Below are 16043 nucleotides of genomic sequence, written 5' to 3'. Positions count from 1 at the left end.
TGACAGATTACGGGTATTTCTTCTCTCTAACATTGGTGGAGGCAACACTTGAGAGCCTCTTATGGACCAAAATGGTTGGGTTAGAATTCTGTCTCACATCATCAGATACTCTTTTCATACAAAACAAAGTGGAGATGTTTGGAGAAATATTATAATCCTCTCATTTCTCTATTACCATAACTATATTATATTTAATTGGATTGACCAACACCTAATTTCTGTTATGAATATTCTTATGGAATAATTACATGGTCTTGGTATGAGATTTTGGCATAATTATATATAAAATTCTATACGATTTTAGAAATTATATCTACTACTCCTAACATTATTTTCATCTAATGAATAGATCATTTCGTTAGTTAAAATTCAATGAATTTGTTGATATAATAAAAATCAAACTACTTTGATAAGAGAGGAGAACAGACCACTTTGTATTGAAATTGTGTCTACAAATTTTTCTTTTATTGATGTCAAAATTGTATTATAGATAATTTATAAGCGATTTAGATTTTAAGAGCATATCTTGTTTGTAACGGAGATCGAAACTGAATCCATCTATAAAAGAATAAAAACATTGTAGTTTCAACTCTTAGTATGAGCAAACGGTCTAAGCTTATGCAAATCTCTCTTCTTCTGCTTAATTTCAACGTCCTTCAAATGGGTTGAGGAAGACGTACTTATAGTATTCGAAAATAAGGAAAGTAATTTTCATTTTACGTCTTGCCTGTCGAGACCATTTTTAGTAGCTTCCCGAAGGACGTTAGCATAATTTTCCTTATAGTCATCCCGTCAATATTCCTTTTGTCTGACGCTTTTTATTAATATTGATGTCGAAAATCACGTTTCGTAATTATTGCAGATGACGCGATGTAAAAAGACGTGCTGTTTTCAAAAAGAAAATGAGCATCCACTCTCACCCGTCACGTCCTCTCCCCCTGAGGAGAAAAAGACATGCTGAGCAGTGAACAAGACTGAGGACCATAAAACGACATGTAACTTCATTTATTTCCACCACCAAAACCAAGATTCTTGTCATGAAAATGTCAGTAATATCAGGACAATGTGAATTACCGAAAAGCAAATAATTACTTGGTGTTTTCAAGATTATGATCATGACATTCTACCATATATTTACATTTGGTCCGCAAACGCAGCGTTACATCTGCCCGACCAATTCAAGGTAGAAATGATGAACATAAGCCAAACAACTCGAAGCGTGCAGAATTTCTTTTACATGCACCATCCCTAAATTTAAATAACGCCCGACTCATGCAAGAATTTCTAATGGTCGTATGCATATTTAAAAAGACATGTACAGATACATTTGCATATCACTTCAGTAATCTTTGTCATTTTGATTATATATCAATGATTGTATCATTGATGATAACCGATTTAAGTATTTTATTATAAATGTTTACAATAAAAAGAAATTAATTTAATTTTGTCACTGTTTGATGGGTGAATATTACTGTCTGTCGAAGTGAGTCTTATGCCCAAAAAGAAGGGTCGTGCCTAGTCTCAATTTACAAAATAAGTAAAATAACTGATGAAAAAAAAAGAAAACTTAAGATCTAAACACGCCAAACTCTTGCACAGGATAGACATTAGTTTTTTGCTATTCAATTTCTTTGTTTTTTGGGGATATTTATACTATTCTAGCAATAAATGTTAGGGGGTGTAAAACCAATTCAACCCTCTTACCTACCACTAATTTGTAGATACAATACAATGTCAGGATTAATCGGGTAATAATAAAATAATTTAAATTGTATGGTCTTGATCTTTTATTATCGCTTATAGACAGGATTTGATTTCCTTTTACATCACCTTTTGACTTAACTTTTTATCTTCGTAAAAAATAATGATACTTCACTTTCACCTTTGGCTTTTTAGCTCCCATTTACTCCGCAAATTTCAAGTCATTTATGAATTCAACAAGATCTTCGTTTTTCGATGATTTTTCACCAAGCTTATTCCCTTGGTTGTAATTTTGCTAGGTATAGATAGAGATAGAGGAAATATTATTAAATCCAGATGAGGAGTCATCTTGGCTTGTCAAACTCTTACCCCTCTACACGCCTCTGTTACCTTAAGCCCCTGTCAATATGATTTTTGCATTGTAAACTTTGATGTTGATGGGGTGGTAAACCATTTAATTGAGAAAAGAACCAAAATGCCTCTTGTATGAGCTAAAAATATTAAAAATGCAATAAAATCTGTGCATTTAAGATCGGGTCGGGTTAGATCCCCGGACCCGATTGATGTGGAAATCATCTCGCTCCACGATCTCTGACAGTTGAGATTTTAGGATAAAGTCACGGGGCTCATTTAGTAAAGTAGATTTGGACCTATAAATATCTTTCTTCTAGAGAATTTATGGTATGACACATTTATTGCTTTCTAACTCATTTATTGTTTAAGATCGCCTACTTTTCATCTCAAACTTAAACTTAAACTGATTTGAGAATCGGAGGGTCTTAATCGGGGATGCACTCGGCTAGCCTAACGTGCTTGTTTCTTCTCAGGGACAACTTCGATATTTAGAACATATATAGCAAGTTTGAGACCCACCTTGAAGGGATCTCATATTTCGATCCGGATCAAATCTATTGTGTGTGGTTGGTATTCATGCTAAATTTATTGTCATTTTAATTTGTCTATTTCTTTAATTTAATCCAACGAAAGTCATTCATCCACGTCGAGTTTAAGACATTTACAAGAATTAAGATTCCTTGTAAGTTGTATCCAAACCCTTGTAACTTGTACGATTCTGCCCTTTTTTCCCCATATTGTAATTGGCTATTAAATACAAATAATTCCTATAAAAATTACAAATAATTATTAATTACTTAATGCATAAAAAAAAAAGAGTAAATTACAACTACCATTCTGAAGGTTTGATATAATTATAAATACCTTCTCGTTGTTTGAAAAATTATGAATACCCACTCTTACCGTAACGTCTGCCTAATAATGAGTCCGTTCCTTTAGGTTTCCATCCATTTTTTTTTTTTTTTGTGAACTGATTAGAATGACATTTTGAGTTATAAGTTATAATTAATATATATTTTATGAACAATATCTTGTGTAGATTATTTAATTTATCTATTCTAAAATATTTTATATTTTACAAATATTTTTTTTTAAAAATCAACCAGGGTAAAATAATAATGTTCATTTCATTGTTTAGAGGCTGCATAATTATTTTTTATCTAAAAATGGTATTTATAATTTTTTAAATAACAAAAAAATATTTATAATTATATCAAAACTTAAAAGAGATAATTGCAATATACCCAAAGAAAAACATGCTGTAGAGCTAGTCATGAATCATGACACGACTGCCCAGTAGAAGACAAGGATACAAGACGAAGGAAGATCTGTATGTAATTATTTGTCTTAATTGTGTCGATCACCTTAAATAATTAATTTAATGGTGGACACCAAATGGTATGTGCCCACCGTCAACCTCAATTTCTACAAGACAGGAAATAAAAATTGAAAGCGCTGTTGACATTGATATATACCAGTTAATTATTGCCCCAAAGTCGTTAAAATGTGAAGAGCGATTAATGTGAAACACAGTTTGTGTAGTATTTGTGTTGGGCTTTTTTTGTTGCCTGCTGTTGTTTCATTTTATGCTCAGCCCATTTGAATTGGGCTTTATGTTCTTCAATGGGGCCCAATGGTTTAAAACTGGCATTAATTAGGAATATTTATTATAATTATTTAATATCATTCCTTTTGTCACCTTTTTCAAATGACAAAAATGATATTAACACTGCCCCAGGAAGTCTTCTTATGTAAACTGAAAAAGATTTCAGCGCTTTTCCCTTTTTGTTCGGCACTGAAATCCATATACCCGTTGTCTTCACTGTGATCTCAAATCGGAGTCTCTTTGTCATTACGATTTTTTGTCTGTTTTGATTTTTTTTCGTTTCGCATCGAAGCTTCAAATCACTGGGGAAGTGATTGCTGCTGAGTTTTGGATTTGGTTAGTTATTCGGATCGGTGGTATTGAGCTCAGGAATTGAATCGAATAGGAAGAGAAGTTGAGGAAATTTAAAAGACAAAGCAAATGCAGAGCAAGGGATCGAGTGTGCGATTCACTGGAATGGTGATTCGGTCCCCAATTTCGACTCTCATGCTTTCCATGTTCGCAACTTTTGCTTCTCTATACGTCGCCGGACGGTGAGTTTTTGTAGTTTTTTCCAGTTACGTTGTTTTTATATATGTGGAATCTTCTTGTTGGTTTTGGCTGAGTTCGTTAGTTTTTCTCTAATTATGCAGTCGTGGAGACTTAATGAGTTAATTGTATTGATATGTCAACTGGTGACATTAGATACGTAAATTTGTGGAGTTGGAGTTGGATTAATCAACCATCAATTGTTTAATTTTTTTTTCTTTTTTTGTATTTTTTCAAATTTTGATATGAAAATGTGTATTAGAGATGATTAAATAGAAAAAGGAGAATGTTAAGGCAGGAATTTAGGAGAACCTTTTTTTAGATTAGAAATCGGTAGTTCTTTACTCTCAACCTTTACCATTTTGATTCAAGAGATGAAGTGAAAGTTAAAATCCTTGTATGCATTTCTGGTGCCAGAGTTGCACTGTAATCAACTATCAAGCATTTGGCTTTTTTTCTCTATATAAATAAAGGCTGGGGACAGAAAAAAGCGTGAGATTGATTTGTTGAATTTGGCGTGGCAGATTGTGGCAGGATGCAGAAAACAGGGTTTACTTGGCAAAAGAGCTCGACAGAATAACTGGCCTGGTACCTCTACATACATTGGGTTTTATTTCAATTTTTCCTACCTTGTATGTTTTTCTTTTCCTCTTTATTTAACTGAGTAGCTAACTTTTAATCTAGGTAAATCAGGATTCTCTTTTTCCAGTAAGGATGTATATACACTAGGGGCAAGTTTCAAATATTTCCGGACTTGGATTTGTATCTTTATATGGCAATGATGACTTAACTTTAAGCAACAACAAGTCTTAACAAAAGTCCACCTTTTTTATGACTGAACGTGCCCTGTCTTTCTGTTTTTAAATCAAACATTGCATAGACCATTTAAATTTATACATTTCTTGCTAGTATTTGGATATTATCCTTAAAACTTCTTATATTTCTTAGAAGAATAGAACAGATTTGCCTGTGTAGGCTGCATAATAAGAATTTTAGTGATTAAGTTGTGTTCAAACTTATGTCACAGGCATGATGATCTTATTTGCAATGTATGACATGTGTGAGGGCAAGATTAAGTTTCTCGACCTGCTTTAATTTCCAGTTAAATTTTTTTTATCGTGTTTAGTCAATTCCCTAACTAGATGGGTTCGCATGCGTTGCCAATGCAACTTAAAATCATCTTTTATACTCAGGGAAAAACTGTAATGTCAGTCGACGATTCATGGAAAATCATAGAATGCAGGTGACATAAAATTTCCTGGCTTTTCTTTCTCACAAGTAGTTCTTTCATATTTGAGTGTTAGTATATGCAACTTTTATCAAGATCCCATGCCTATCAGGGAACAACGGAAGAAATTATCAGGCTTGGAGATGGAACTTGCTGCTGCCAGACAGGAAGGTTTTGTTTCAAAACATTTATCCGAGATCAATAGAACTCCTAAGAGGAGACCGCTTGTAGTGGTAGGAATATTTACGGGATTTGGTCGTAAGAGCAACAGAGATGCTATACGGAAGGCATGGATGGGCATTGGTAGGTTATCATTTGAAGCTCACAATAGATTGTAACCTTGATTGGAGTTGTTCATTCCAACTTTTTGTTTTGTTCCATTTTTCGTACTTTCTTTATAGTTCGTGTCGTATGGACAGCTATGTATCCATGAAATTGGTTTGCTTGTTTGCATTTTCCTACTTTTATTATTGCCAGAACTATCGCATGTAAGTCATACTCCCATATATACAGGTGCAACTTTGAAGAAGATGGAAGAAGAGAAGGGCATCATTATTCGTTTTGTAATAGGCAGAAGGTATGTTTTTCCTTCTCTCTCTCTCTCTCTCTCTCTCTCTCTTTTATTTGTAGTTATCACTGCAATAGTGTTTTATCCATCTTTTATACATAGTATATCACTGCAATAGTGTTTTATCCAATACTACGGTAAATTGCAGCTCCAATCGAGGAGACAGCATGGATAGAAGTATTGATGGCGAGAACAAACAAACAAATGATATTTTTATTCTTGTAAGTTGTTTGGCTCTGCATCTCATTGGGGGTTCTATTATATGCATACTGCACAACCAGTTCAATGTATTATCTCTTCTTAGCAATTTTGTTTCCTGTATGCTTTCATTGTGACATTCACGTAGTTGGGGAATTATTGCTTGGAAAATGTAGAATTTGTTAATGGACTGAGCTTTATGCTGCAAACTGTTAGAAATTATCACTAGTATTCTGGAGAATTGACTTTAAGTTGGATTGCAGTTTCCATGCTGTTTCTTTTTTTTGTGTAGACTAATAATTCTGGGGTTCTATGTGCATGCATTCTTACAACTATAGTTGACCAATCTTCCTTTGGTTCCTTCTTTAGGAAAACCATGTAGAGACACCTGAGGAACTTCCAAACAAGACAAAATTATTCTTTGCTCTTGCTGCAGAAAAATGGGATGCTGACTACTATGCAAAAGTCAATGATGATGTCTATGTAAATGTTGGTAGGTGCAAGTATGATTACCTGCGAATACTTCTACATGATGAGCTTTGTCCTTCTCATCTAGTATGGCAGCAAAAATCTTGACAGCATTCTGCGAGATATGAAATGATCTATATATCTTCTCTACAGATGCCTTGACAAATGTACTTACTGCTCATTTGGAGAAACCTCGTGTCTATATCGGGTGCATGAAATCAGGAGAAGTTTTCTCTGAACGGTGAGTATTGGCAAACTTTGACACAAATCATAAATTTTAAAGCAGTGATGGAGCACATCTCGGTGTCATATATTGTCAATGGCTCTTAAGAGGTCGTCTTTGCTTGTAATTGGCAGGGGCCAGAAATGGTATGAACCAGATTGGTGGAAATTTGGGGATGGGAAAACGTAAGTATTTAACTTAATACTCTCTGGAACATTCTCTTTGCTTTATTTAATTTTACTACCAGGTGCCAGTGATTGCATTAACATGCCTTCCTCCCTCTGTGTATGTGTGTGTGTGTCTCTCTCTCTGCGTGCTCTCGTCGTGATCAATTTTATTCAGTTCATATTTATTTTTCTCTTCACGAATATTGTTCTTGTGAACAGTTACTTCCGCCATGCTTCAGGTGAGATGTTCGTGATATCCCAGGCTTTGGCCAAGTTCATCTCAATCAACAGGTAACTTCTGCTTTGGGTCATATGAGCAGCTTTGAGTGCCAAACAGTAAGAAGCAAAATTTACATCTGCTTTTTGGTTGCAGATCTATGCTTCGTGTTTATGCCCATGACGATGTCAGTGCTGGTTCCTGGTTTATTGGGCTGGATGTCAAGCATGTTGATGAAAGGAAGTTTTGTTGCTCAGCCTGGTCCTCAGGTGTGTGTCTCTCTCTCTCTTTTCGTCCTCTCCACCCTTCAAATGTGGTGGCTTTGAAAATTTAACCGATTATTGCTGGACCTTAACTTCACAATATCTAAGTTGAACCCGCTATGACTTCATCTGCAGGAGCTTTATGTTCAGGCGTATAATCCTATTGATGACTCCAAGAACAGTACAAAGCAACCGGCATTGCTTCTATTCTTTACAACAACACTGACAAATCTATTGCACATAGGACTAGATTATTTCAGGAGGCATTCTTTTCCCATCATCTGCTAAACTTTTCCATACAACTACACCGGAGATACAGAATCATATTTGCAGCCAGTTGGCTATATCACATGTACTAATTCCTTGTACAACCGAATGTAACATTTTTGTGTTATAGCATTTATAGTTTCCGAGGCTGGTGTTTGTCTCCGTATTGTTAGTCTGAAATTATTTACTAGCGCATATTTGCAGGTTTGCCGTTTTGGAGCATCTATGCAGTCTCATGCCTGATGCATAGGGAAATAGGCTCCTGATCGTGCTTATAAATGATTGCTAAACGTATTGTGACAAATCTATTAATTATAAGTTTAGAGAATTTTGTCAACAATAATTTGGTTGAATTAACATCACCCAATAGGGATTCTGGATTTAAAATAAGGTTTTCTTCACCTCTGTTTCTTTAATAAAAGGAGATCCTACTATGTAGGATGTGGATGTCTATGTTGATGCTACATAGAATCTTGGCACTATTGTTCTTTAGACTTGACCGGGTGATAGGATAAGTCAAAATTAAATTTAAGATAAAGAAAACACGAAATTAAGAATAAGTTGTTTATTTAGTTATATTGTGTTGTTTGGATAAAAATGTATTTTTGTTTAGTTTGAGTTATAACTTTAACAATAAGGTTAATTTTAATATCACCCTTCAAGACATAAGAAAAAGAAGTTATAGAAATTAAAAAATTACAAATTCTTAAGTTTTGAACACCTTAATAGTTCTTAAAAAATTTATATTATTCACATAAATTAAGTAATTAGGAGTTAAATGGGCCTGCTTTTATTTTTTTCTTTTTATATATAAAATAAATGCACGCAATATTTCCAGTGGGCTTTGCTTAAGCAATACGATAATGAAATTGGCTTCTTTGTATTTTAGTTTTGGGTCAATTTTCTCTACTCTTTTTTCTCTTGTAAGTTGTAACCGTATAGCAGACCCAGCTATATTTTCATGTTCATAACAGAATAGTCAATTCTCCTCGATCGGGAAACATCATTGGATTTTGATTTCCCCCAACAATGGAGTACGATTTCAGAAAACGTGATTCCAACATCCCAGCGTACAGTAGGCCTTCATCCGCCACCTCGTCGTCCACCACCGCTGCTCATCCGATGTATGGTCAACCTCAGTCACTCTACCCCAAGATCGGTGGCGCCGCCGCCCCACCCGGCCGAAACCCCCCTTTTCACCACGCTCCCCCTCCTCCATCCAGTTGTATGCCTCTTCTTTTTCTGTTGCGCACTCTTTTCCGACTAGAATTGGTTTTTTATTATTTTCATGTTCTATTTTTTGGTGTTTGGTTTGCAGCTGGGTTGGGGATTAGGGTTGCTATAAAGCCAGAATATCGAATTACGCCTCCGGTATATGTCTTTTACCTGGATAAAATTTGCTTAAAAAACGATTTTTGGATGTCTATTTTTTGCCTGAACTAGAAGGCTGATTGATTCGGAATTTTGTAGCCTGCGTTGTTGCCGCAACTGGGAGAGATTCCGCGAAGTAATTTCCACTTTGATTTCGAGTTTGAGAGGCAGGTTTTAACTGAAGCAGTGAAGGAAAACCCAAACTGGAGCAGGCTTGGGATTGAAACTGTTCCGCCGAGGGCAACTGAACCACCATCTTCTTATGTATGTCCCTTCTCATAATTTATTCATGCATTTTCAATGCATATTATGATGTATGGATCATTAGGTATGCTCATGGACTCGTTTTCAGCATTGATCCCTGTTTCCACGCCATGGCCTGCTAGTGCTTAGCTTATGATCAGTGCCCCTTTATCTTAAGTTTGTTTAGATTTTGAGTTCTGTACTTAATGAACTCTTTCTTGATCTTGGTGGATTGATGGCTCATCATGGGATAAAATTGGAATTTGAATGCAGGGGCCTGCTACAGATCCCATTGTGAGCAAATATATAGCGGCAGGTCTCAACAGAGAAGCTGTGGCACTTGCAGTTGCAAATTATGGAGACAATCCCACCAAAGTAATATCTCTGTTTCCTTTTTGCGATTTTTAATCTTCGTATCACAGAAAGAAAGAACACTCTTCTTGCTTCTGCACTGATTTCGTCATTGAACGCTAATTATCATGTGATCTGCATATAGTTTCTGCTACTACTCTTTGCTGCATGTAACATGGGTTAGACTTTCCTATCCACTCATACCACAATAATGTTAGTTCAGCAACCTGTTATGTCATCTTTATGCTGTTGGGTGCGTGTATATTCTGTCTTTTGAGGGAGCACAGATTCTAACATCATCACAAAATTGAGACTGCACTAAGTTAAACATCTTTGTTAAATTTAGAAGGCAACTGGTGATGATCATTCTTCTTATTCTCAGGTTAAGGAATTTGCCAATGGATTTACTCTTTTGCGAGAAATGGGATTCTCGCCCAACAATGTTGCGGAAGCATTGTTCATGTATGACAATGATACGGACAAGGCATTGGCTCATTTTCTCAACAGTACATCCTGAAATAGCAGTATTGGAACATCATATGGTGTTATTGATATGAAGTTTAATTGGTAGTATGATATAAGATTAATTCGTTTTAGTTGGAAAGAATGGGTTTGTAAGATATTGTATGATTGTATAGGGATTTTCGTTGACGAATGGCACAAATCCTTTGTTTCCTGTGCTTTGTTTCAGTTTGGATATACGGAGTTGGTCTTACTGTTCCTTGTGAGTATTATTTACGGCCATGCCCTATCTCTGAATAAGCCTATATAATGGCTTCATATTGAGCACTGAAAGCCAATTTTTTGCATTTGGCTGCACAAAACAAGCTTAAGATACAACAGTGCCTTGTCTAGATCCTCTATGGTATTGCACCTTATATATACTAGAATACAAGATGCAATACAAATTTAAAATGAAGAATCTATATAGAAAAAGCGCTGCATGGCTACAAATTAAAAATATGGTCGTTAGCACCAAATATAGCAGCATTAAACTGTCTAGTATTCAGATCTCCGCCTTCCAGAGCAGAACCGAAACGATCAAGCCACTGAACAGGGCTTGGATTTTCAGCCTCCTCCACCCACTCCGAAGTCATGTCTATGTCATCCAGTTGAAGGGGATCTACTTCTGAAGATATCAATTTCAAAGATTTTTCTAATTTGAGATTGTAGTTGATATAAAGTAAGTCGTTTAGTGTTTCCTTATCGATCTTGTTGCGCTTCTCGGAATGGATCTGTTGAAACGTGCTCCACTGCCTCTCGAAAGTAGAAGTGCTGCAGACCTGACTGAGTATTCGAATTGCCACTCGTTGCAACATGGGAGCAGCATCACCAAATTGTTCCCACCAAATGCCTGCAGTTCAATCAACGTTGATCAACTCTTAGCAAGCATAATAGGTAGTTATTCAGAGAGACAAGCAACGATCCTAGGCTCTTTTCCCAGGGCCAAAGATAAAAATAGGCAAGTTAAGAGTTGGCCCCCTCCATCTGATCATGGATTGCCTTTTTATTTGATTCAGAACTTCCCTAACCCACTTAATAAAATCGTGTATTGTAAGAGATCTACGGTTTAAAGAAACAACCCGCAAAGAATAATTCTCTGACCAAGCAGTTCAAAAATAGAACTCTCGTGATCCTCCACCCCACCATATCCCATTATCTTTTCTTTTCAAACATAAGAGCAGACTCAAGCAGGAAATGTATTTTGATCAAGGGGTTCAGGGGGAAATAGGCAGGGTTTCCTATTTGGTAATTATGGGAACAAGAAAAGTCTTTTGAGAATTGAAAATCCGATCCTCATATTATATTGCACAAGGTAACAAGCAACTGCTGGCAATAGAATAAAAGGAAATTCATATAAGGTAACATATGAAATCTTGCTTCTGGCAAAACCAGAATGGATAACGTAAAACTAAAAATGCAAACTTACCAGGGGAAACAGTATCAATTGCCTCCTTTGCAAGGTTACAGCCAAACATCCCGCTTCCCCTTGAGAATAAAAGAATCTGGTTTGTTATATCACGCCTTAGTTCGGGTGTCGGAAGAAGCTTCTCCAGAACTCTGAAAAAGTCTTCCTTAATGGATCCAAGAAATTTAATTTCTGGATTATACTGGATGCTGGGGTTCAGAAAGGCTGCTGCTGAATGTAGAGGGGAATGCAGGTTGTTCTGCCACTTCTTGTCTACAATGTCCAAAAATGTCTTGCATTTAATCTCATCCATAATGTAATATGTCCGTATAGACTCCTTTGCTCTCGTCATCAACTCATAAATGAAACCTACTGCAGGCTTCCCTCCCGATACTTCCCTCATTACTTTCAAAAATGGCTCAGACACAGCAACACTTTCTTCTACTGCTCGCCAAAATTCATTATCATCAAGAATGCCAACACAAGTTGCTGTCTGAGGCTTGTTTGCAGAGGACGAATTTGCAGAAAATTCTGGGCTATTGAACATATGTTTCAGTCTTGATTTCTGCTTCAGCATAGATTGCAAAGATAGAAAATTTGAGACAGCCTTGGTAATGCCACTCCGAATGATTTCTTGTCCTCCAGTAAACTTTTTCATCATATCAAGCATTGACGAGTTGTTGTATATATACTTTGAAACAACCTGTGCCTGTAAAATACACCTATTAATCCAATCCACCTTACAGAATTCCTCCAAGATCCCATTCATGCATTGCGAGGCACAAGGGGTCACAAAAACAGAGCCGTAATTCTGCAGGATATGGTTTGCTAAGCCATGGAAGTTTAGAGCATTATCTATAATTATCTGAACAACATTTTCTGGGCCAAAATCTTGAATTATGGAATCGAACAAATCAGAGAGGTACTTTATATTTTTATAATATGAAGATACATCAACTGATTTGTGGAAGAAGGTTCTGGAGGGGGATGAAACTAAGAAATTAATCAAAGCCCTTGATTTGTTGTCTGTCCATGTTTCTGCAATAATAGTGCAACCAGTCATAGCCCACTCTCTTTCAATGTCTTTTGAATGTAAACTCACTTCAGATTTGATCCTTTCCAACCATGTCGTTTTTAAAGCTTCTGCAGAGGGTCCTATAAATCCACTACCACATTTTCTCACTGCATCAAGCATTTGCTGATAAGATGAAGAACGGGCTACACTGAAGTCCAATTTATTCTCAAAAAAGAAAAGAGCGATACTTCTCTCTGCATTTTCTTGTTCATTTCTGGAAGAAGAATTCGACGAGGTGATGGATGAAAACACTTTTCCAACCAGCGTTGCTGATTCCACAGCCATGAGAGTCTTCCCAGCGGAGATGCTTACAGCCACAGGGGATTTAACTTCTGGTATCTTTTGCATCTTAGTTACTGAAATTTCCTTACTGTCCTCTTTTGACGCTATAATTTCCCTTACCCTTTCAGTGACATCATCTCTTACTTTGGTGCATGGATTTACACCTTTACTGGGAAGTCGAGATAAATGATGCTTCAACCTGCTAATGCCACCATTAAGAATTCTATCGCAGAATTTGCATCTGACCTTGTTTCCTTCTAACCTATCAGCATATTCCCAGCAAACATCTTTCTCTCGCACCACTGCCGAAAAGGAAGAAAACGATTACTTACAAATTTACATGCCCACATTACCATAATATTGGCATTCTTTTCACTAGGCAACATTTGATGAGGAAACTCAGTGATGTAATCTCGCTCATTCTGAAAATACAAGGTTGTTGACAAAAGAAGGGAAGACATTTCAAAAAACAAAAAGACAATTGTCAAACTTGACCTAGTATAGTTCCAATTACTCCTGTGGAAGAGAAGATCTCTGCTTCAAAGACTCATGTGAATGACAACTGAGCATTCACATAAAGAAAACATCAGCTGGAAACCATGAAATTGGACAAACACATGCAAGACATAAACCATGCACACAAATTCAGTCCATGCATGGAATTATAAACGAAAATGCACTTGAATGTCACCTATTTTGACCATACTCCTCGATGTTAAAACACCCTTGCCAACTTCTTGGTTGACTGAAGCAATTGCAATCTAAACAACTTCAATTTGATTTAAATTTCTTTCAGAAATAAGCCACACACCATGACAGTACAATGTTAAGCTTCAAAGAGAAAGTTCAAAATTTCGAGAGAAACTTTATAATGCATACCCACTGCTGTTAAATAAACGTCAGAAGAAATCTTTCAACAATCAACCATTTGAATACAATAAAATGGCAATTCAACTAAATAACATATCCAAGAAAAAACTCATAAATATGCCAGGAGAAAGAAACAGAGCAACTCACTTAGTACGAAAGATCTTGCCGTGCCCCCCCTGTGCTCGCCTACAGCAGCACAAACAACAACAAACTGAAAAACAAAAGGAACACAATCACCAAAAACCCAATGGAAAAACAAATTACTAATAATTAAACATAGTGAAAAGTATTCATAATTTTCAAAACACTAAACAGTCTAACATACAATTACCAAATTCTAACTCAAAATTTTCTTTCATTTTATTGCTCTAATCACTTTCAAACAGTTAATTAACTTTCAGCTTACCTACCCCCCACCCCCACCCAGGGTAAGGGGGTAAGTATTACTGGAGCTGCAGATATCAATCACTACTTGTTTCTCATGAATTCATTGTTAATCATGCTTTATTCATAGCTATATTCAATTAAAATTGGTAAAAAGAAAAAGGAAAATCCGATTCTCGCTAATTTTCTTCCATTTTCTCAGGAACATTTAACGAGACAAAAAAAAAATAAAAACGAAAAAGCACGAGAAAATGAAGAAGGAAGAACGAAGAAGAAGAAGAAGAAAAACCTACAAGGAGAGATGCTCGGAGGGTTTGCAGATCTGGAGAGAGAAAGACTCATCTGATTTCTCGCGATATTTTGAGACTTTAGTCTTTAACAATCGACCCGATTTTTTGGAATTTTCATTTTTTCTTTATTACCGACTAATTTTATCTTCTCGTCCTCTCGTTCAAAGTTTACTTTGATTTTCCCTCATTCTTTGCTTGTCTGCCGATATATCGCGTCTTTATCTGTCTACGTGGCCCAATCATCTTCGTTCCAGCCGGAACATTCATTTTCTCTTATTTTTTATAGGGAAAAATCATTTTCTCTTAAATAACCTTAATAAGGCCGATTTCTTAATTACATGAGTTATATTATTAAAAATATCATATTACGTCTAATTGAATAATTGAATTTTACTTATTTTATTAAAAAAATAGTAATTTATATCAGAATCAGGCCTCCATAATACAAAGTAAACACCTTATAAAAGTATAATGAACAAATTATCCAATTTAGTAATACAAAGTAAATGGTGATTGATTTAATTTTAGAAAACAAAATTTTTCTTTATGATAAAAATACGAAAATCAAATATGATACGAAAAGTCCGTTGAGATATAACCCATAGATTTGAACTACAAAATTGTGTTATGTGTTCAAATTCTACCGTTTTCATCATAAATATAAATATATATATATATATATATATTCCTTTCTAAATTAATTATTACAAGTTGCTCTACTGCTTCCATGTTTTGTTTATTATTTAGTGTAGTTATGAACACATACAATTCTTCAGTATAAGATCCTCAAATTTAAGGTAAATTACAATAGTTAATATTACAATAGACAACACCTATTATACAATATAACAACATTCCACGTATATAGTTGGGTTCGAATCCTGAGTATTTATCAGATAATTATTAATTTTAAAAAAATAAAAAAAATAAAATCTATAATTGTAATAAATTTCAATAGAATTTATAATATATCCATTAATATATGAGAATTATTGGGTGAGTAGTTGAGTGATCACTGCATGCTCACATGCAAGAAGGAAAAGGAATATATATAATAAATATATATTTGCGTTGCAATTGGGAGTGAGATTTGGTAGTAGAAAAGTGTCATGTGCCTAAAATTAGATTAAGATTGACTAATATTTAGTTTATTTTTTCATTTATTTTTTGGGTCGGAATTGTCGGCTGAATTTTTCTGAAATAGTTTGTGATGTGATGTGATATTAATCATCTTCATGTGTTGCTCATACTTATGTATTCAATGTGACATGGACGTCCTATATTTATTATTTTTATTTTATTTATTATGTATTAATATTGTATTTTATATCCATTTTATATTTAAAGAATTTTTTTTGACTTATAATTCTGAGTATATGATCTGTATAAACTCCATAAATTTATAATTTTTATATAATCTGTAAAAAATTTTACATAAATTTTGCATGTATTGTTATATATATTAGACTTTTTTTAA

The 16043-nt window shown here is 35.0% G+C and overlaps 3 protein-coding genes across 4 annotated transcripts; 2 read left to right on the top strand and 1 right to left on the bottom strand.

Annotated features, from left to right (window-relative positions):
* The first annotated feature begins 3763 nt into the window (after positions 1-3763).
* LOC105160398 (Galactosyltransferase family protein) lies at positions 3764-7940 on the top strand. The gene is made up of 12 exons (XM_011077755.3): positions 3764-4197; positions 4717-4780; positions 5386-5435; positions 5533-5723; positions 5934-5997; positions 6137-6209; positions 6556-6679; positions 6808-6895; positions 7012-7062; positions 7264-7335; positions 7418-7530; positions 7660-7940. The coding sequence occupies exons 1-12, from the start codon at positions 4085-4087 to the stop codon at positions 7680-7682; spliced, it is 1026 nt and encodes a 341-aa protein (XP_011076057.2). The 5' UTR covers positions 3764-4084; the 3' UTR covers positions 7683-7940.
* Positions 7941-8691: 751 nt separating this feature from the next.
* Positions 8692-10432, top strand: LOC105160397 (Ubiquitin-associated/translation elongation factor EF1B protein). The gene is made up of 5 exons (XM_011077754.3): positions 8692-9016; positions 9110-9162; positions 9262-9426; positions 9679-9780; positions 10139-10432. The coding sequence occupies exons 1-5, from the start codon at positions 8821-8823 to the stop codon at positions 10271-10273; spliced, it is 651 nt and encodes a 216-aa protein (XP_011076056.1). The 5' UTR covers positions 8692-8820; the 3' UTR covers positions 10274-10432.
* Positions 10433-10538: 106 nt separating this feature from the next.
* On the bottom strand, positions 10539-14694 carry LOC105160395 (hAT transposon superfamily). Of its 2 annotated transcripts, none has more exons than XM_011077750.3 (4): positions 14570-14694; positions 14040-14103; positions 11687-13324; positions 10539-11110 (listed from the first exon to the last, which is right to left on the bottom strand). In XM_011077750.3, coding segments are annotated over exons 2-4 (2046 nt in total). In that variant the 5' UTR covers positions 14041-14103; positions 14570-14694; the 3' UTR covers positions 10539-10703. The 2 variants fall into 2 exon arrangements, with proteins under 2 accessions (XP_011076052.1, XP_011076053.1); XM_011077751.3 differs by lacking the exon at positions 14570-14694 and adding an exon at positions 14224-14549.
* Between the last annotated feature and the right edge of the window lie 1349 nt (positions 14695-16043).

Source organism: Sesamum indicum, linkage group LG4 (assembly GCF_026168435.1).
Source record: "Sesamum indicum cultivar Baizhima isolate 11 linkage group LG4, ASM2616843v1, whole genome shotgun sequence".
Lineage (NCBI taxonomy): Eukaryota > Viridiplantae > Streptophyta > Magnoliopsida > Lamiales > Pedaliaceae > Sesamum > Sesamum indicum.
Note: the sequence above shows the minus strand (reverse complement) of the source record. Positions and strands in the feature narration are given on the sequence as shown.